Here is a 20,395-nt window from a genome sequence, read left to right on the forward strand (position 1 = left end):
AACCCCTGCCAAGCAGGCCGAAGCTGGTCACGCTGAGGGAGACTCATCTCAATGGCGCCGAAGTGAGTTCAGTGGCGCCTTTTAGTTCTACCGCCAGCCACTCCAGTCTCACCCCTGCTCAAGAGGCGCGCCTGCTGCGGACGATCTCTCCTCTTGTGCCCTGCGCCTCCCTAACTCCCCGAAAGCGACCGAGGCGCCGCTGGGCTCCGGCCCGGCCAAGATGGCCGCCGCCGCCTCGGCTGAGGGGAGCGGCGCGGCACTCTGGGGGGAGGGGCGACCGCCGGCGGCGCCCGGGGGAGGGCAGCGGAGCGGAGCGGGTCGGCGGCGCCATGGGGGAGCGGAGTGGCGGCGACGGCCGGGAAAGTGATAGCGACGAGACCGTGGTGGAGGGCTCGGTGACGGAGAGCGATGTGGAGGACGAGGAGTTCTGCAGGAGGAGGTGGTACCGCGGTGCTGCTCCGAGCGGCGCGTACCTGTGCGAGCGCGGCGGCAGGTGTGGCGCCGGCGGCGGCAGCCCGCGGCGGCGGGCTGAGGGGCCGCGCCCGGGCCGGCCTGAGGAGAGGAGGCCGCTGCCCCGGCCTGCCCGGCGCTGGGTTTGAGCTCAGGGAAATACCGGCCACGTACAGGAACCATCTCCTGTGCCCGACATTCCGGAGTGCAAAACAGCTCTTCTCCATTATTTCACGGATGTGTATTTTTAGATTTTTTTATTTTTTTAATCTTTCTTTTTTTTTTTTTCCCCGTCTGTTCAGACCCGTTTTACATGCGCTTAGACTCGGTAGCTCTCAGCTCTGCGAATGGCCCTGTTGATTTTACACACACACATTGTGGGCCTCCGAGTTTGTGCCTCCGGACCCTCCTGAATAACATTTTAGTCAGTGGAATGTACCAGAACCCAACTCAGAGAAAATAAAGAAAACATCACTAAATACGATTGCTGCTGATGCTAATTCTCAGCAACTTAATATCATTGTCATGACATTGTCTCTTGTATCCTTTAAGACATGGAAAAGAATTTAAACCACCAAGCAGCCGCACTTTCTTGTACTGGCTTTGTGTCATCTTAGCGCTTGGAAATAAGTAAAGTGGTGATGTACCTCCCCATCTCAGGTTTTCTATGCAGAGTATTGGGTGTACCCTCACAGTCTGGGGGTACTTTACCATCGGTGTTAGCGGCAGAGGTGTGCTCCCCCAGCGTGTCGTGAGCTGTGTCCCTACAGCAGGGGCTGAGGTGGGCACCCTCGACTGACCTCAACTGCCCTTTCAGTTTGTAGGACTGAAAAGGAGAGCGTACAAATGTTTAACGGCCTTTTTTTTTTATTTTTATTTTGCAAAGGTTGTCTTTTCTTAATAAGGACATGGCTTTGACAACTGAAATAAGAATTAATGAAGGTAGGAGCTTTTTTCAGTCTGTGTTGGTTTTTTGTATGAAGTCCTGCTGTGGGTGCTCCTTGAGTCCATGTTAGTTAAACTGATGTGTTGCATGAAGTTCATTCTTATGAACTCTATGTGCTCTCTTATTACATCCATAGTTTCAGCTTATATTTCAGAACAGTGTTCAGCACATTTTTAATATTTGAAAAATATGTTTGTTCGTGATTTCTCCACTCTTCCTATGTGCTATGACTGAGAATGCCTGGCTTGGGAAGTGTTTGAACTATATATAGGGATATCGTTTTTATTTAGACATGTGTATTGTGTTTGAGCAGAATAAAATAAATGGAATCTAGACACGTAATAGTCATATAAATGGAATCTATACACATAATAGTCATATATAACTATAGTAGCATATAATATTTTTTTTCAAACTGTAATATTGTGAATATATCCATTCTCTTTAATGTACAAAATTTGTGTAGGGATATTTAAGTGCATAATTTTAAGAGTATTGTTAAATTACTTTAAACATAAAAGCATAGAAGCTCATTTAAAGCCTTAAAATCTTCTCTAATAAATCCCTGTATGAGCAAGCATGTTGTAGTTGCATAGCAGTTTTACTGGTACCTCCTTGGCATTTTTATGTAATCCATTTGGCTTGCATGCTATACATTTTATTCCAGCAATACAGAGACTGCCTATTCTTTAAGTGACACAAGGTGTTCTTAGTGTTCTTCCAGATTTTTTTTTTGTTTGTCTTTTTCCCAATTGGAAGACCTGAGTGGACTGTCGTTTTTTTATCAGCCTACTCAGAGTTAATATAAATCCTATGTACAACCCATTGAAATCTGAAGAAGCTTTTCCTGTGGCTGTCATTTCCTGATGCTGAACCTTTTGTAGTTGCTCAATAGTTTTGTCTGAGGAAAGAAGCATGATCCCATTTTGAATTTAGCAGTGGTTATCCACTGGAATTAAAACCTGGCAACATTCAACATACATGGTTTAAGGCATGTTTATTTGACTCATCTTCAGTTTGTGGAGTGGGGATTTGTCTGAGGGTTGGGTAGGGTTTTTTTGTGACAGATTATGATAGTTTTAGCATTCTGCCTGCGGCACTTTATATTCTGTAAATTGGAATTAGTATTTCATTATTCATGTATTTGTGCGTACTTATATAGTAGCAATTTGGTGATGAGATACATAACATAAAGATTAATTTGATGGGTATTTTATTAAGGTCATTAACAACATTTTAGTTAGCTGTGAAACCTAGGAGTCCAACGTTAAGGGTGACTCTCTTTTTTTTCCAGAGAGAAGTTCTTCCTTTGTGTAGTCATTAAAGGAAGTATTCCATATAGGAGTACAAATAATTTTTAGTCAGATGGATCAAGCAGCGCACCAAAATTGTTAATTTCAAAAAAAAGAGAAAAGAATTAATCTCTAATACAAACTCAGGGAGGGTTCCAGAACACTAAGTGAAATAAATTTTCCCCCTAGCTAGTTTTATTCATATCTAATCTAGTTAGATAGACTGTTTAAGCACTGAAGTCTGTTGCATATCAGAAGCTTTGATACATATACCTCAGTTACTGAGTTATGTAGAAATTTATGGAGTTGTGGAAAGTTATATAGAAATTAAGGCAATCAAAACTTCCTTTAATTACTGTACTTTTCTTCTTTTTTTTTCCTAGGAGCTCCCTCTCCAGAAATGTGTTTTATACAGAAATTTTATGATCACACTTATAGTCAGAAGGAAAAACAGATAAATCCAGTACGTATAGAAATGATACATCTCCTGCTACACGTATCTTACTATTATGTATTAATAAACTTACTGGGCATTCTTTATGTGCAAAAGAGCCTGGTGGCTTGCAGCTGACATGAATTTTATGGCAAGACAGTTGTCATGTGTGTAGCGCATTCTCTTCAGGAATGTGTTGAAGTCTCTTCCCTGGTATTTCATGAGGGTATAACCTTTCAAATTAGAGGAACAAGCCCATGACAAAGATGAAGAAGTCGTGGAGCACGAACTTTTTAGTATGTTCCCTTCAGGAGCTGAAAGATGACCGTCTGGGTTACCATGCCAGAATACACCCTTGGTAACTCATTATGAGATTAGCTGTGATCCAACCACTGGACAATTGTTTCTTTAAAAAAGAAAGAGATAATAATCTGAAATGCAGAATAAAATGTGTACTTGCGTGACAATGAGGTAATTATTCAGCATTCCCTAATCTACTAACTAGCCTCCCTTTTAATATCTTTGCCACAGTTGGTACCTAGCCCATAAACTTCTGTTCAGTTGAGCAATCAGCTTTCCACCTGCATATGACATGCTCATGAAACAAATAGAAATGAACAGGTTTCTACTCTTTAACTGTTTTTTTTTTAAAAATCCTGTGACTGTTACACTGTCTTTAGTGCTGTGGATTCACCAGTCCAAAGACCACTATTTGTGTATCCTTATTCCAGTATATGGGTTTTTTAAAAGAACTAAACTGCTTCCTAGATGACAAAAAGTACATTGAAAAAAAGACACTCGTTCTACTGAAGTGAATGTTTTTACAGAGCATTACAGAATGACAAATGAATTTGTCTCAGCTGACAGTGTGGGAAACAGTGAACAAAATAAAAAATGTGCTGTAGTTTCAAAGGCTTTTCTCCATTAATTTATTTTGCTGCTTGCATATACCAGGGTTGTCTTGACTGAAGTTTATCACAGTTTTGTAAGGAGAGAGGGAATGAGGGAAGTGCCCATTTACTCTCTCCCTTTCTCCTCTGGGAGCTGATCTGACTATCTGCTGCCTAACCTAAGTCTTTGGCTTCATGGCTCTCACCAGAGCAACCAATCCACAATCCCAGTAAGGTATTCTTCCAAGTTTACAGACAAATTCCCTGTCCTCAAAAGGAAAAGTCAGAAAAGCAAAGAAACCTAGTACTTTTCACCAGATAGTTTGGGTAACTCTCATTGGTTTTTTTTTTTTATGAGAACTCTATAGCATGCCACTGGCAGCTTGCTCATGCACAGCATGGGGACAGTATAAAATTTAAATCTTTACTGAGTGCTGTAAGGAATGGTATTGGCCTGTCATCCTTGATATTAGCACGTGTGGATTGCACCTGTGTGGCTCTTCAACCACTCTGAGATCCAACATGGAACATGCTTACATAAAAGCTTTCCTTCTACTGTGTCCTCAGAAGTGATCTTACGTGAATACAGCATCTTCATGTGATGCGATGTGAGGATCGTGCAGTCCAGAGGGGCTGTGAATTTTTTCAGGAAATGTAACATCTGTTCCAGTTATTCAAAGAATCTTGGCTTTCTTCGTACTTCATCTGAGTTGGGGGAGACTTGGGATATGCAGTTGTATCTTTGATTTTACCGTGTAAGAGATTGTAAGTAAGACTTTTCTACCACCAGAGATGCAGTAGATGTACAGACAGATTTTGTCGGATTAATTTTTTTTCCAACTGACAAGTCATTTCCATTATCTATTAACACCCTATTCCATGGCTTGTTCAGGCAGGCCTTGTGATTCTAAGTTTGTGCTTTTACCTTTTCCAGGCTTTTTTTTCTTGCCTAGTTTGGTGAAGTGCAGCTAAAGTTGTTAGGTGGCATTTACGTCTTCTGAGCATTAGAGGGTTTTTTTTTGGAACACATCCAGAGTCCCCTCAGATAGTTGGCTGTGTAAATACATGCTCTAATGAGAAATATCACTTGAGTTTTCAAGGAATTTCCTTACAGAGAGCAAAACAAAAAGCAGTTCCTAGTACTTGCAGTCAGTGGCCACAAATACAATTTGTGTAACTTTTATGATTTGAGAAGACCTCTCAACTAATCAGCAATACACTGATTCTGCTTAGAACCTAATTTTTTAGCAAACAAAATAGTGCCTCCTTCTTCTGAGATACAATGTTAGTTCGTTGAGCTTTAAGCATCTATCTGAACAATGTTAGCCAGTCAGAGCGGTCTAGTAGTTGTTCTGCTATCCTCCGGACCTTGCTTGGTCTCTGGATGATGTTCCGTGTAAATAGACAGGCTGATTTGTACAAAGGGTTTATTTAGCAAACTTTCTGCCAACTAGTCCATTGCCATACTTTGGAACTACATCAGTCAACAATTGTTGCACAGACTGTTTCTGAAGAATCTGTTTTGTTCCAGAGAGCCTTCTAGCAGTCCTTCCTATTGGGTGATCTCCATCTGTTGCTCCTCAGGTCATTGCTAAAATGGTTGTTCTTATTGTGTTGCTAACACCTTCTGCAAGCGAAATAAGTTATCACTTGGTGTCCCCCCCAAGATGTTCTTTCCCAGAATTTTCCTAGTGCTGTGAATGTTCTCCACTGAATGTCAATGATTTGATTAAAATTGCAGCCAGTATGCTGATAGCTCATCTGGAAGAGATGAGTTCACCATTCTGCGGTTCACTTGCCTATCTTAATCATTCCTAGGTTGCATTAGGCTTTACATAAAGGCTCTTTTTCCATACTAGAGAAGATCTCTCCCTTATGTACAGCCAGAGACACAAAAAGCGTATCCAAACTCCTTTTACTAAAGAGTTCAAATTTGGCTCCTGCTCTGACATCAGCTCTCTCCTTACCCACGTGCCCTTTCCTGTGACTGGATGTGGCAGCCCTGCCACTTAGAGCTTGCTGATATGCAGGTGTTGTCAGCTAAGTTCCTTAATTCTGCCTTTTCCAGAGATATTGAGAGTTGTGTAGTAAACTCCACAGTCTCTGGAGCAGCATCCTGTCTTATTTAATTAAAAGGGGGAATTGTTACAAAAAGAGATTAAAACTGGGAGTTGAAGTAAAAATACCTTGTGTTTTGGTCTTTTGATGTATAAAACACCTGAAGTTTAAAGGAATCGTATCTTAGGTTATAGATAAGGTTATACATATGGTTATACATATGTCTTAGGAAAACTTAACATAGGTATGTTTTCCTTCTGGTTGAGTGTTGTCTTTCATAGTCTTGATTTATTTTCTGACATTTTTCTCAAATGGCTCAAAAAAAAATTCAAGTGTAATGGCTTTTGTATCTTATTAGCAATGTACGTAAAGATATGATCTAAAAATGCCATTTCCCAACTCAATTACAGAAGGAAGAAGATAATCATGTAGTAAATCTGAGAAAATAAGTAATGAAGTACTTTGTTTCCTAGCTTGTTAATTTTTCTTTTTCATTCAGATACCTCAAGAGGCATACACATCTGACCAGTCTCAGTCTCTACTGCAGTGAGTATAATACATCACACAGGAATTCCAGTCAGGCATACTGTAATGAAACAGTTCTGTTATACCTCCATTTGTGTTATTTTATTCTCAGTGTTCTATTGTGAAGCAGTTTTCTTGTTTGCTTAGTGAAGGATCTCTATTTATGAGAGGTAATTCTGTGTCCAGTATGGGTCAAACTGTATCTGTATTTGTTTTTATTGATGATATTACCTTTAATGGTATAAGGGCATAAGCAACAGGAATGACAGTAAACCACTCAGGGAAAACCATTAGACAAATAAACAAAAATTTGTAATAAACAATATTAGACCTTTTGTTCTTAAGACGCTATGGAAGGATTTCAGTAGAAGATGGGTTTATAATAGAAATATAGAAAGAAGTATTAAAAAATAGGAAGGGATATTTTTTCACTCGGAGAATGAACGTACTTGTAAAGCGAAGTAACGGCAGTTTCCACAAATAATTGTTAGTATGAAACTGCATAAATAAAGTACTGTAGAAATTTTCTTAAGATGAGCAGATTACAATTCTTTCTGAATAAGAACTTTTTATTCTATTATTTAATTCTAGGGGTTGGATAAACTGTCCATCACTTACTGAAAATATTTCTAAGCCTGGTTTTTCGCTAAATGCTGTGGTAGAGGGACAGCAAAATAATTCTGTAGGTATGTTGTATTTTGTACAGAACTTAAAGTTGCTGTAGCTGTGGTAAAATCATTTGAGAACGTGAAGATTAGTATCCATGTAGGTTTATTTAGAATCTGACTATATGTGGCCTTTACAACAGTTGTTTAGTTTTCATAGTTGTCTTGGAATACAAATTATGTTTTTGTAAGTATTCTGTTAGGATTGTTTGAAAAAATAACTGTTTTCCCAAGGCAGTGGTATGTTTCCAGCTTATAATTATTCCTTTGCTGGGGAATTTCCTGACAGAAGTTAACAGGCCACATGGTACTTAAGTGCCATATGGATGTGTAAGTTAAGCATGGATGTAACAGTCATTGAGGGTTCCTACATGCTTCTTGCTAACATATCCAAGGATCAAAGACATCTGTAAGAAAGGAGAAACAAAAATGCTACTGGTCATTCCCCAGATCTGTGTGTCACCTGCTGCTCCTTCAGTTGTAATTCCATTCCTCTGTGCTCCCAGCATGCAGGACTGCCCCATCTGTTTTGCTGTCTCCCTGTTTGAGCTAGTTTTTGCAAACCCAATAGAAAACCATTCACTTTATTTCTGATGAGGAAATTCCCAGGGAGTCACATGATGTCAAAACACAGCGATGGGAGCAGGAGGGTTGGGACCAGCCCTTTTCAGAGGCAGTAAATTATTGTTTTAGCTGTATTGTCTAATTGCATTGTAATTACAGAGGGCAGGGGATAGGTTTCATCCTGTGGAATGGGCAGCGATTCCATCTGCTGATAGTCTTTGGAAACACAGGCCTCTAAACCACAGTAAGGAATTGTGACAAAATACTGCTGGAATGTAATTTGGTGACTAACAGAGCCTGACTAGAAACCTTATTGTCAGTTCCACTTAGAGAACATGACTATAGTAAATTTTAAGGTTTGAAACGTAAGCCTTAATCAGGAAGTGAGGCCATTTTATTAATGATGATGAGAACTTTCAGAAGTGGAATTCAGTGATAGTACAACTGAAAGATTTCTTTACTTTCCTAAATTTAGATATCAAATTGAATGGATTTCAGAAAGATTCAGAAGAAAAGGTTAGTGTATTTTTACAACTGAATGTATATAAAATATAATTTAGTTTAATTACCATCAGAGAATATTTTACTGAAAAATACCTGGTTCTTTCATTTTAAAAAGCAGGCACATAGCTGTTGAAACTGACACTGAGTGCATTAGGTGAAAACAACTTAAGATCTAACCTTTATTTTCTGTTTTTTGGGTAGGAACTGCAGTTATTAAGCTTGCAGGGCACATGAGTAGAAGCATAGCAGTAACAGTAAAGTAGGAAAGACATCACCATGACATAGAATCTATAACAGCTGTTACTTACGCTAACGTAATGAAGACTTTTAGTAGCTTAAAACATGTTTTCCCCCAATGAAGGTTATGGGAGAGGCATTAGGAGGGTCTTTGAGGAGGAACAGAGTATCTGTAACTGTCTGTCTTTTTGGAAGTAAGACCTACTTGTGGCAAAAAATAAGTAGTACTAGTCTCTTTGATATATCTGTTTGGTAATCCCAAAGCTGCTCATGAGTGACAGGTTTCACTGCTGCTGATGTAAAAGTGAGAGAATAGCTTTGGAGCTACCTTTTTCCCCATTTGTCAGCTCCTTGCTCAGCGATATTGAATCGGGGATGATTCCACTCGTGTGAGCCTATCTACTTGAGTGTTGCAAGATGCTGCCTGTGTTCTTTGCCATGTATTTCCACTGCTTCTTTTGGGCCAACACTAGCGCTTTTTTGACTGCCAGCATGAAGCAAGTTTTGGGGAACAACTGTCAGATGCTGTTCAATTTTTTTATTTGGCTTAGTTTTCAGCCAGATTATTTTTTCAGTCCAGCTCCCCAGAAGATTAGATAAATGCCAGTGCAGCACAAGAGAGGATGTGGAAATGCGCAACAGAAGGCAAGTGGAAGGACAGGAACTGTACCAACACTAATTTAGATAAGCTTAATGCAATCTGAATGTTACGAGTGTAGCTCACAAATAGTACTGATTATTTTAGTAACTATCTGCTTGCAAGCACTGCTTTTGCACATAAAAGAAAGAAAACCTTAGAAGGAAGAAGGAATTCCCTGACAGCTTCCAGAAAACACAGTAGCAAAAATTCAACAATATATCAATGTGAACCATCCAACCCAGAAATATCTTGATCAAGAGTTGAAGGTTCTGCAACCACCAACATAAATATCCAGTGGTCAAAGGTTCCCTTGATACCTCTCCACTTCCCTTCTCCCCTTTTTCCTTCCAACACTCCCTCCATTCTTGGTTTGCAGTCAGTGAAGTCCAAGCAGCAGTGAAGAACTTGTGCAGATTTCTCTCCAGTTAGCAGAGGAAGTGCTGGCAGCATTTCATGGAGGAGTTCTTGGCATTTTCCTCTGTATCATCTGTCTGTATGCTATCATCTGCAACCGTGATGTTACTTGTGTCTGCTCTGCTACCTCTGCATTGTTATCTCCTTCTGTTGCTTCTCTGAGGCACAATGCCCTCTTTGTGCTTTTTGATTTCTCGTCTCAGTTCATCCCTGACCGATTCATTGATTTCATGTCTATGTATGCTGGACAAAGAAACTGTCATTGAAATTTGCTCTGTTGCTGTTTCTCCAGCAAAAAGTAACTGCTATTACCAACTCCTGTTGCAATGTCATGAACAGTTTTGAGGATTTGTGCAGTAATAGTGACATGAACTGCATGGGTCCTAGAGAAACGAGAGGATCTTACTGGGTGCGTGTAATGCTTGCTGTCATCTGCAGCTTCTTAGGAAACCTCACAATAACTTGCAGCAGGAGACCAGTTCCAGTATTTGTTCTGTGACGCTCCAATGTGGAGCAATTTACAGCAATATGCCATGTAATTATCTGCTGAGATAACCTGCTTAATGCAGAGACCAAAGCATTATGACTGTTCCATCTAGTGCCATAGATTTGTACCTGTAAATAAAGAGTTAGAATTCTATGTAAATCAATTTTACGTTCCTTTTTTCAGGGACCCCGATTAAGGTTAATGTTGGGGAAAAAACAGTACTTGCTAGAATTCACCAAGACAAATTTGAGACCAATATGGCAAATTGTTCATGTCTTGTAGCAAATACAATTGATTACATGGTCAAGTATCCCTTGTATCAGAACAAAGAAAAAAAATGAAATCCCCTAGGCTTTTCCTTTTTGAAAAATATACAACTACCAATATACAACTATAATACCAAGTTTATTAAATGAAACATTCTCATTGTATAGAATTAGTTAAATAGAACAAAATTGAAATACCTTGAAACAAAGATTACCTATGATTAATAGCCTCTGAAGAACAGGCAGATTGAGTGCACTGAGAATATCTCAAGAAAGTATATTTTAGGAGCCTGGATTAAGAAGGTTGGAATTAATCACTGCAGTGAGTTATACTTTTTGCATATTGGCTGATGTTGGCACTGGCAAGCTCTGAGTGCTGCAGGAAGACCTCTTGTGAGAGGAACCAATGGCCATCACAGGCTTCCATGTACTGATTTGAAGAAAGGACAGACACCTTGACAACCAGCAGTGAGTCACTGGCCATGTTAGTTTTGTGTATCTATTCCTGAAAACACAAGAGAAATTCATTAATTAACGTAATCTCTGCATAGAAGCCCTGACACCTCAAAATGAGTCTTGCTGAATTTTCTTGATTTTGATGACGTAGCAGCTCTGATTTCTGGTGTGGTTAGTCTGTCAATAGTGGGGCCAATTACTGTTCAACATCTTTGTTAATGGCCTGGAAAATGGAACAGAATGCATCCTCAGCAGGTTCAGAGATGGTACTGAGAGGAGCGACTGATACACCAGATAGCTGTGTTGCCATTCAGAGGGAGCTGGACAGGTTGGAGAACTGGGCAGAGAGGAATCTCATGAAGTTCAACAAGGGGAAATGCAAAGTCCTGCATCTGGGGAGGAATAACCTCAGGCACCAGTACATGCTGGGGACCAACTAGCTGGAAAGTAGCTCTGCAGAGAAGGACCTGGGGATCCTGGTGGACAATAAGCTGGCCACGAGCCAGAGATACACCCTTGTGGCAAAGAAGGTGAACAATATCCTGGGCTGCATTAGGAAGAGTGTAAGTCAAGGGAGGTGATCCTCTACTCAGAACTCATAAGGCCACCTGTAAAATAGTGTCCAGTTCTGGGTCCTCAGTACAAGAAAGATACGGACACGTTGCAGCAAGTCCAGCAGAAGGCTGCAAAGGTGATTAAAGGACTGGTGCATCTGGTTCTATAAGGCTTTTGACACTGTCCCCCACAACATCCTTCTCTCTAAATTGGAGAGGTATGGATTTGATGGGTGAACTGTTCGGTGGATGAGGAATTGGTTGGATGGTCACATCCAGAGGGTAGTGGTCAATGGCTCTGTGTCCAGATGGAGATCAGTGACAAGTGGTGTCCCTCAGGGATCCATATTGGGACCAGTACTGTTTAGTATCTTCATAAACGATACAGACAGCAGGATCGAGTGCACCCTCAGCAAGTTTGCAGAGGACACCAAGCTGTGTGGTGTAGTTGACACGCCTGAGGGATGGGATGCCATCCAGAGGGACCTGGACAAGCTTGAGAAGCGGGCCCATGTGAACCTCATGAGGTTCAACAAGGTCAAGTGCAAGGTCCTGCACCTGGGAAGGGGCAACTCCCAGCATCAGTACAGGCTGGGGGCTGAAGGGATTGAGAGCAGCCCTGCGGAGAAGGACTTGGTGGTACTGGTGGATGAAAAGCTGGACGTGAGCCAGCAATGTGTGCTTGCAGCCCAGAAAGCCAACCGTGTCCTGGGCTGCATCAAAAGAAGCATGGCCAGCAGGTCGAGGGAGGGAATTCTGCTCCTCTGCTCCAGTGTTGTGAGACCCCACCTGGAGTCATGCGTCCAGCTCTCGAGTCCTCAGTAAAGGAAAGACATGGAGCTGTTGGAGCGAGTCCAGAGGAGGGCCACAGAGGTGATCAGAGGAATGGAACACCTCTCCTATGAAGGCAGGCTGAGAGAGGTGTTGTTGTTCAGCCTGGAGTAGGTTCCAGGGAGAGCTTATTGTGGCCTTTCAATACTTAAAGGGGGCTTATAAGAAAGATGGGGACAGACTTTTTAGTAGGGCCTGCAGTGATAGGACAAGGGGTAATGGTTTTAAACTAAAAGTGGGTAGATTCAGACTAGATGTAAGGAAGAATTTTTTTACGATGAAGGTGGTGAGACACTGGCACAGGTTGCCTTGAGAGGTGGTAGATGCCCCATCCCTGGAAAGATTCAAGATCAGGTTGAACGGGGCTCTGAGCAACCTGGTCTAGTTGAAGGTGTCCCTGCTTGTTGCAGGGTGCTTAGACTAGATGACCTTTAAAGGTCCCTTCCAACACAAACTATTTTATGGTTCTATGATCTTTCATATGAGGACAGGCTGAGAGAGCTAGGACCGTTCAACCTGGAAAAGAGAAGGCTCAGGGGGGATCTTACTAATGTGTGTCAACACCTGACAGGAAGGAATGAAGATGAGGGAGCCAGGCTTCTCAGTGGCCACTGACAGGACAAGAGGCTATGGATGCAAATTAAAAAGAAAGAAATCCCGCCTGGACACAAGAAAACACTTTTTTAACTGTCAGGGTGGTCAGATGGTGGAACAGGTTGCCCGTAGAGGTTGTGCATTCTCCACCTGTGGAGATACTCAGAATCTGACTGGATGTGGTCCTGGGCAACCCGCTGCAGCTGGCACTGCTTGAGCAGCAAGGTAGGACTAGATGATCTCAAGAGGTTCCTTCCAGCTTCAACTGTTCTGTGATTCTCTGTGCATCCCTCATGTCCCAGTATACTGCAGTAATCTTCAGCGAAGTGTTCTCACAAAAGCTGGTAACGTTGATCCTTCTGGAGTCTTAACTCTTTTGTAGGGATTCTCTTATATGTATGTATTGAAAGGCTGAACTTCTTTGCTGTTGTTTGACTCAGCTAGCAGATACAGGAGTCCACTTAACATTTCCACTCCACCCTTATTATTTATGCTTTAGTATTAGTCAGTCCAGTTGTATCTTGTAATATTTGCAAGCCAGAGTCTGTGACACCAAATAGCCACCAATTTCTTGATAACTTTTTAATTGTTTTCAAACACATGGAAAAAAATTCTTGCATGTCAAGATTCACCAAGGTCATGTGAACGCACTGCGGTCTGCTGAAACTGACAGTCCAGGTTTAAGCTCGCTCATGTAGTGCACAGGGAGAGGTAGACATCTAAGGCTTGGCTAAGCCTGGCTCACTCACTTGCATTTGGTGCAGGGAGTTTATTAACACACAGTTTTTATATCCATGGTCAAGTAAGTTGATTTTTTTTAGATGAGACCTCTGCTTGACTTCTGTGTCCATGTGCTTCCTCTAGTGTGAGGTTCTGAATCAGCTGAGGCTGGAGTTCACTGTGGCCATGCTCTGCTGTTGTTACCCAGTGTGTGTTTACTGGGTAAGATGGGGAGACAAGAGATTCTGGGCTGATGCTAGGTCAGCAGGATTTGTGCCTGGATTAAGGAGCACCTTGTTTTGGATTTGTACTAAGAATAATTGATAGTGGGATTTAAATCAAGGCTTTTGAAGTAATGTGCTCATGCTCAGTGGAAGAGATTCACAGATGCCATTAGATGGTTGGCATTCAAACCCTAAAAAGAGTTAACAGCCTGATGCCAAAGAGATACCTTTTTGTCTTCGGCATTCTCTACATAGAAACCTCTTTTTAAAATGAGTTGCTTGAAGCATAGCTCTTCTGGTGGAGGATGGACCTGAACATGCATTTACTGTTGATATTTTACTGCTGAGCTGCTGACTTGAGGGGGAATCCTGCTCCTCCTTTGAGTGAAACTTATGTGTATTGAGACCATATTTACCAGACTGGGGTCCCCAGGAGAGAGAACTCCCTGTTTTGGTTCAGTTCTCAGCTGGCTCAGCCCTGCTTTTTCAGCAGCTCCTCTGTTCCTTTTCAACAGATCATTGAAGGTATAGGGACCTTAGGCACTGGGGCTTTAAGTGTCTTTATGGATAAGTGGCAGCTGAGCATGGGTTTTCAGGAGGGAAAGTTTTGGCTTAATTTATTATGTTCTGCAGATTCTAATTACTTGTAGAGCAAGTCCCACAGGATTTTGCAAGTAGAAATAAGTGCTGAAGAAATTTAGGCACCTGTAGTTGGATCGGGGTGGGGGGGTTGTGAACACCCGCCACATTTATGTGTTTCAGTTGGCATTTGGGTTTTTAGGATCTTGCAAAATTAGTCATTTATGCCTGCTTGATCCTTCTCCATTAATATAAGGTCAGTTAATATAAATGTCAGTTTCTCCTGCTCTTCAAGAAATGCACCAAGCCTTTTTCTTAGGAAATTTGTAATATACATACATGCTGTTTCTACCACAGTTCTTCAAGTACAGAAAGTTATGCCAGTGGGGTTTTTTCTCAATTGTTTAAAGTCTGCACAAATTAGAGAAGTGGTCTAAAAAGAAACTGTAATTCAATACAGCAAAGTAAAAAGTAATCTGTACTTAAAAAGTAACAATTAGGTGCACAGGTACAAGATAGGAAGCAGCACACCGGGGAGTAATTTTTCAACAAACAATTAGGAATTTGTAATGGCTTACGAACTGAATGTGAGTGAATGCTGTCAGATTTCTGCCCTTTCTGTTTTAATGTCTGTGAACTTTATCAAAATTATGTTACCAGTGGTTAAAGAATTCTTGCACTGCTCAGTATTGCCACTTGCTGGCAGCAAGAGTCTGAAAATGAGATTATCATAAGATCCAGTATTACTAAGCAACACCACTATTATATACAACCGTTAAATAGAAAAGATATGTTTTAGGTCTGCTGGGGCATCTGTTTTTCTCCTGCAGAAGCGTTTGAAACAGGGACAGGAAAAATAAAGGAAAAAGCTATTAATTGGTATGAAAGTGGGTGCGTCAGTTGAAAGTGGCTCAAAGTAATGAGAAAAACAGTAGCAGTATTACTTTTCCAAGAACAGTTATGGTTTTGTGGTCCTGTACTCAGTGTGGAAACTCAAACGTGCAGCCTCCAAACATACTCCTAAGGTTTTGAACTGAAGCTTGTGAGACACAAATGCTCCATACCTGTTTGGGATCCACATAAACACATAATCAAAACTCATATATTGTGTTTTACTCGCTATGTTTTTTATATTATTGTGAATATATTCACTTTCGTTGTTTCTGAGTGACAGAAATTTTTAATGCCTTTCTTTAAAGCCCATTAACAACCCTCAGGTCATTGGCAATTGCATAATATCTTTGACTTTATAACAGATTTAGTCTGTGTTACTCTGGATTTTCACTGCTAGGGAAGTCAACAGCTGAAGTGCTCTACTTTTGAAACTGAGAACTCAGTCTAGCTCTTGTTAAGAAATTGTATGGCTTCTTAAGCAAAGCTTCGAGTCATGTAGTTTATGCAAAAATTGAAAGTAAAATATATGTGTGTATATGGATGACTTCTAAAGTGAATATTAATTACATGCTTTTTAGAAAGAGCTGTTCCATTCCTTTTTGTAAACTTTTTTTTTTAATGTTTAGGTGTCACAGAAATTAAGCAATGAAGATCTATTTCCAGAAGTAAGTCTCTGTCTAGATAACCTTCTGGAGGATACAACGATGGTCCCAAAGGAGCAGATGCCACACGATACATTTCCGCATGTTTTAGAAGGTTGCCAGAGAACCTGCATGACCATTATTGACACAGATAACGGAGTAAAAGAACATTCCCCTAATAATGATACAGGTCTTTCACTGACATCCCCAGGGAAGATTTTCATGGAAGCATCCACTGAAAAGAGTGTAGAGACTGGTGAATTTGAAATCTGTGATTTGTTGAGATCCTTCAGTGATTCTGAGAGTCTTAAAATGATAAACCCATTGCCTGACAAGTTAGAGTGTCAGACTCATGCCTTTTCCATTGGTCCCTCAGGAGATGAGAGCAGTGATGCCCTGCCAGTACAGCTTGTGACAGCTCTGAATGCTTTGTCAGGATCTGTAGTACAACCTGTCACTCCTGTAGTGCCAAATGAGAGACAGCCTAACACCGAGGGAGAGCAGTTAAATTCAGAACCCAGTATTCCCCAGTTAGATGATGACTGTACACAAATAACAAACATGATTGAGCCTCAGCTTGCTATAGTTCAGGTGGAAGAAGTAAAAGCTTTAATGGGATCTAACTTGCAGAGGACAACAAATGAGCAAGTATATACGCAGTTTAATTAATATTTGAAAATTTATGTTTACCATAAAATACTTTATAGAATAGCCAAATTACTTGGAGATGTGAATCTTAGTAAAGAACAAACTAGCATCAATAATTTGCGTGTTTAATACATTTCAGTTGTTTTTGTTTTAAAAGTCCAGTAATGTTTTTCTGTTTTGATACATCCATGTTATGAAAATGGCTGAGCTTTCTGGGATGGGGAAAGCCTAGTAAAGTTAATTCAGTGACTGATGTGGAAATCTAGAATCAGTATGGAAGTTTCAAAAACTCCTCATCCCCCTGTACATCTTCTATGTCTCGTGTTCTCTCTCAAAACACTCTTCTGTTATTTCATTGTAGCACACTGGCATATACCAGCCAATTTCAACTCCTGCCCCTTCTGGTTCTGGTTTTTCTTCAGCCTATAGTATGCTGTTTTCTGCTATCATAGTTCTCACCACTGTAGCATACAAGTGCTTTGCAAGTATTGCAAAAGAAACTATAGCTATGTCTTTCCTGTAGACTAGGAAGATTACTTACGGTGATTTTTTACATGTATATTCAGAAGTGCATTTATTTTGTTAAGTTCTGCCTGTGTGATAATTACTGAAAAAATTGAGGCATGGTTTTATGCTCATGCCCTCCCCTGAAGAAACTAGTATGTATGGATATAACATGTGATCCTTCTTTCTGTTCTCTTCTCTTACCCTGTGCTGTTCTCTCCACAATGTTATGTCCTGTGCTGTAAAGGTGATCTGGAATAGATCATTTGGATTCAACAACATGAATGCAAAAATCTGGAGACGAACATGAAGGGAAAGCAAAGCTATAGTCTCTACCTGTTTATGTTATAATAAGAGAGAGAGAAGGACACATTGGAGATGCATGTTTATGCTGTAGAGTGTAGTAGACATCCCTTGTAAACCTGGAATCAGATTCTGTACTCTGTCTTTGAATAATCTGGAGCTGCAAATCAGTGATCAGCTATGTGTAACTAGCTATTTAAGGTGGTTTTACAGCCACTTTGCTTCCCCACAGTGACATAAAGCATCCAAAGACTCTGAGTTAATTCTGTCTTTTGCTGGTAATCTTAACTGAATGTAACAGTACGTAATAAAATGTGCCACAAAGGTAGCTAATTTCAACGTGCGGAAAGGTCTCAAGGCTAGTTGTCTCAGAACCATACCAATTTACAAAGCTCTTCCAGTGAAGTGTTGACTTCTGAAATTTGTAGCACAGCTGTGTGAAGCTTAGTATATAGATTTACTCAACAGTGCAGTTAAGATTGTGAAGCAGGGTCCTGTTGGAATGGGAATCTATAACCTCTTGTCGATTGATAATTGATTTTAGCTTTTTGTGTGTCTCCATCTGCTGTTCTTGAAGGCAGAAGTAGGGAGGCAATTTAATGAGGAAAAAATCCCTGTTAATTTTTAGGTAACTGTTGCTTTCTAACAGTATGTGGTTCACTTTGGTCTTTTCTCATCCTTGTTTCTTCAGAGTATCCTTCTTGTGGTGAAACAGGTACCTAAAAGAGAAGAGCCTGCACTGTCCTGTAGATGCAATCAGGATGCTGGATAGCCCATTTGTTTTAATATATGTGGCTTTTTTTTTTCTCTTTGAAATGTTTTCTTCTCTAACCCTTTTCCTGTAGCAGATGTGATGCCATGGAAAGTACTGCATTGATAGTTTTGTAAACTGAAATATTTGTTTTTCCCCAACTGCCATGTTAACATGCATCATCTCTTGACCCAGAGGGACCACTTCTAGCAATGCAATTCACCTCTTCAGTAGCCTCTCTGCTGAATATGTCGATTAAAAAAATTAATCAGTGAATCCTACATTTCCATCTGTGCCTCAAGAAAGGACTAACAAGTATTGCCACGTTACCATGAAAGAATTTGTATGCATGTGTGGCTGAGGGTGTGTCCTAAGAGCCTTCAGCATTACTCAAGTGTGTAATAAGCTAATGAGTACCCAGGTTTCAGCAGCTTGAGTGATACTCAGCAGCAAGTCACACTCACTTGACTAAAACATTGATTAAACTCAAGTAACTCAAATTAACTGCCATGTGATGACATACCTTTAGGGTGGGATTTCTCTCTCTTACTGTTAGAGATAAGCCTCTGGTGTACACCAATCGTTTAGGTTCCCGTTTGCACAATTTAGGATGAGGTGAATCACCATCATCTCTGAAAGTAGCTTTTCCCCTTCACCACTGGTAGGGGTAACGAGGATGCCTAGTGTCATCTAGATGCCTGGCTTATAGAAGGCTGATGGTGAAGTGAATCTCATCTGTGGTGGCTGTAGCTCAGGAATGGTATATCTTTAGAAATAGCTTCTTAGCTGGGTGCTACTGAACCTCAGGTGAAACATGGTTCTTGATCTTGTGCACGTTTCTAGGCTTGTGCAAGAGTCGGGTAAGATGGGCTAGCTTAAGACATCTTAAACGTCACTTTATTTTTTAGGACAGGAGCTTATGTCGATAGGAAACTGAAACAAATCTATTAAGTCATTTCACATGTCCAACCAAACAACTTTCAGATAGTAACAACTTTTGTCTGCTGTCAGCCAGCCTAGATTTATTATTTAAGTTGTGATTCTGAGTATCCAAATTCCCTTGGCTGATTCTGACAGGGGCACATGGTGTGGCATGCTACTTTAGAAGTCCCTCTCCTATGGCAGCCTCTGTCTGTTGTATCTGTAGAATTCCAGTTATTCACTTAAGCAACCCCTCTATCGTCTGTGAGCACACATATAATTTGTAAGACAATATATATCTTACATATACAGCCCTTGTTTTAACTGCATGCTTACCAGTTGCGTGTAATATTTCTTTTTTTGTCACAGCCTGTGGGTGATCAGCAGAGAGAGAAAGAAGTAATTTCAGATTACTGGGTTGCCACGTCTAGTGAAAAGCAAACTGTAGAGGGAATTTCACATTCAGTGGAGGCTGCAGCATGTGCAGAAACAGCCCAAACAACAAGGAAAGCAATGCAGTTAAGAGAGACTGCCTCAAGAAAGTGCGGAGATCATATTTCTAGTCATCGCCAAACACTAGCAGAGACTCAGCAGAGGATGTCTCACAGTGGCAGTACAACAAGAAACAAACCTAAGGATTTTGAGTATGACAAGATCATGTATAATATTCTTAAATTCTTTTTTTAAATTAATGTAACAAGTACAATGCATATAGAGTACTCATTCCTCATGTCAATGACTTTAAATGGTCAAAAGGTAAAGATTTTACATTTTAAAGATCTGGAAGTTAGTTTCTCTCTTGATTTGCTCTTTATTCAGTACTGCCTATGTTAGTCTATACACTTGCATGCTATTACAGACTTCCTTTTAAAATCAAATATATTCATATTCTTAGCTCTACTATAAACATCGATTTATATAGAGAAGAGGATATTTTTGTTGATTCTAAACAAATCTCTTGTCAGTAAAATTCAGAAATCTACTTCTAAAGACAAGCAGGATCTAGAAACCAACATATGCCAAGAAGTAACTCTAAATGAGGATGGAAAAGCTGAGCAGAGAAGAAGGAGCAAGAGAATAGAAAACAAACTGAGTAAGATATTCTCTAATATGTTTGTCATAGAGATTATTGTTTTATTTGAACAACTAGACTGAGTCAATTACGATTCATAACCTTTCCAATATATTGTGGCATGGATTTCTTTTAAAAAGATAGTATAAACATTCATTTTAATAATTAAAATTATTGATAATTTCCCTCACTTGTTTAAACTTACGGATTAGCAACCTTACAGTCGACTTGTTCACATAAACTCGTTAAGAATCATGAGAATTTTTTCAGGATGCAGTGTTATATATGAAAAAAAAATTTATCACAGTGTTATATATGAAAAAATTATGGTG

General features: G+C 40.3%; 1 protein-coding gene across 1 annotated transcript in view; it reads left to right on the forward strand.

Moving 5' to 3' along the window:
* The first annotated feature begins 302 nt into the window (after positions 1 to 302).
* ANKRD31 (ankyrin repeat domain 31) overlaps positions 303 to 20,395 on the forward strand; it is a 73,606-nt gene continuing 53,513 nt past the window's right edge. Inside the window, exons 1-9 of the mRNA XM_068423370.1 lie at positions 303 to 439; positions 1,337 to 1,392; positions 3,072 to 3,151; positions 6,569 to 6,615; positions 7,186 to 7,280; positions 8,299 to 8,339; positions 15,859 to 16,512; positions 19,361 to 19,635; positions 19,957 to 20,084. Of these exons, the coding sequence (XP_068279471.1) occupies positions 330 to 439; positions 1,337 to 1,392; positions 3,072 to 3,151; positions 6,569 to 6,615; positions 7,186 to 7,280; positions 8,299 to 8,339; positions 15,859 to 16,512; positions 19,361 to 19,635; positions 19,957 to 20,084 (1,486 nt within the window). The 5' untranslated portion in view covers positions 303 to 329. The remainder of the gene's footprint in view (positions 440 to 1,336; positions 1,393 to 3,071; positions 3,152 to 6,568; positions 6,616 to 7,185; positions 7,281 to 8,298; positions 8,340 to 15,858; positions 16,513 to 19,360; positions 19,636 to 19,956; positions 20,085 to 20,395) is intronic.

This window comes from Nyctibius grandis, chromosome Z (genome assembly GCF_013368605.1).
Source record: "Nyctibius grandis isolate bNycGra1 chromosome Z, bNycGra1.pri, whole genome shotgun sequence".
Taxonomy (NCBI): Eukaryota; Metazoa; Chordata; class Aves; order Nyctibiiformes; family Nyctibiidae; genus Nyctibius; species Nyctibius grandis.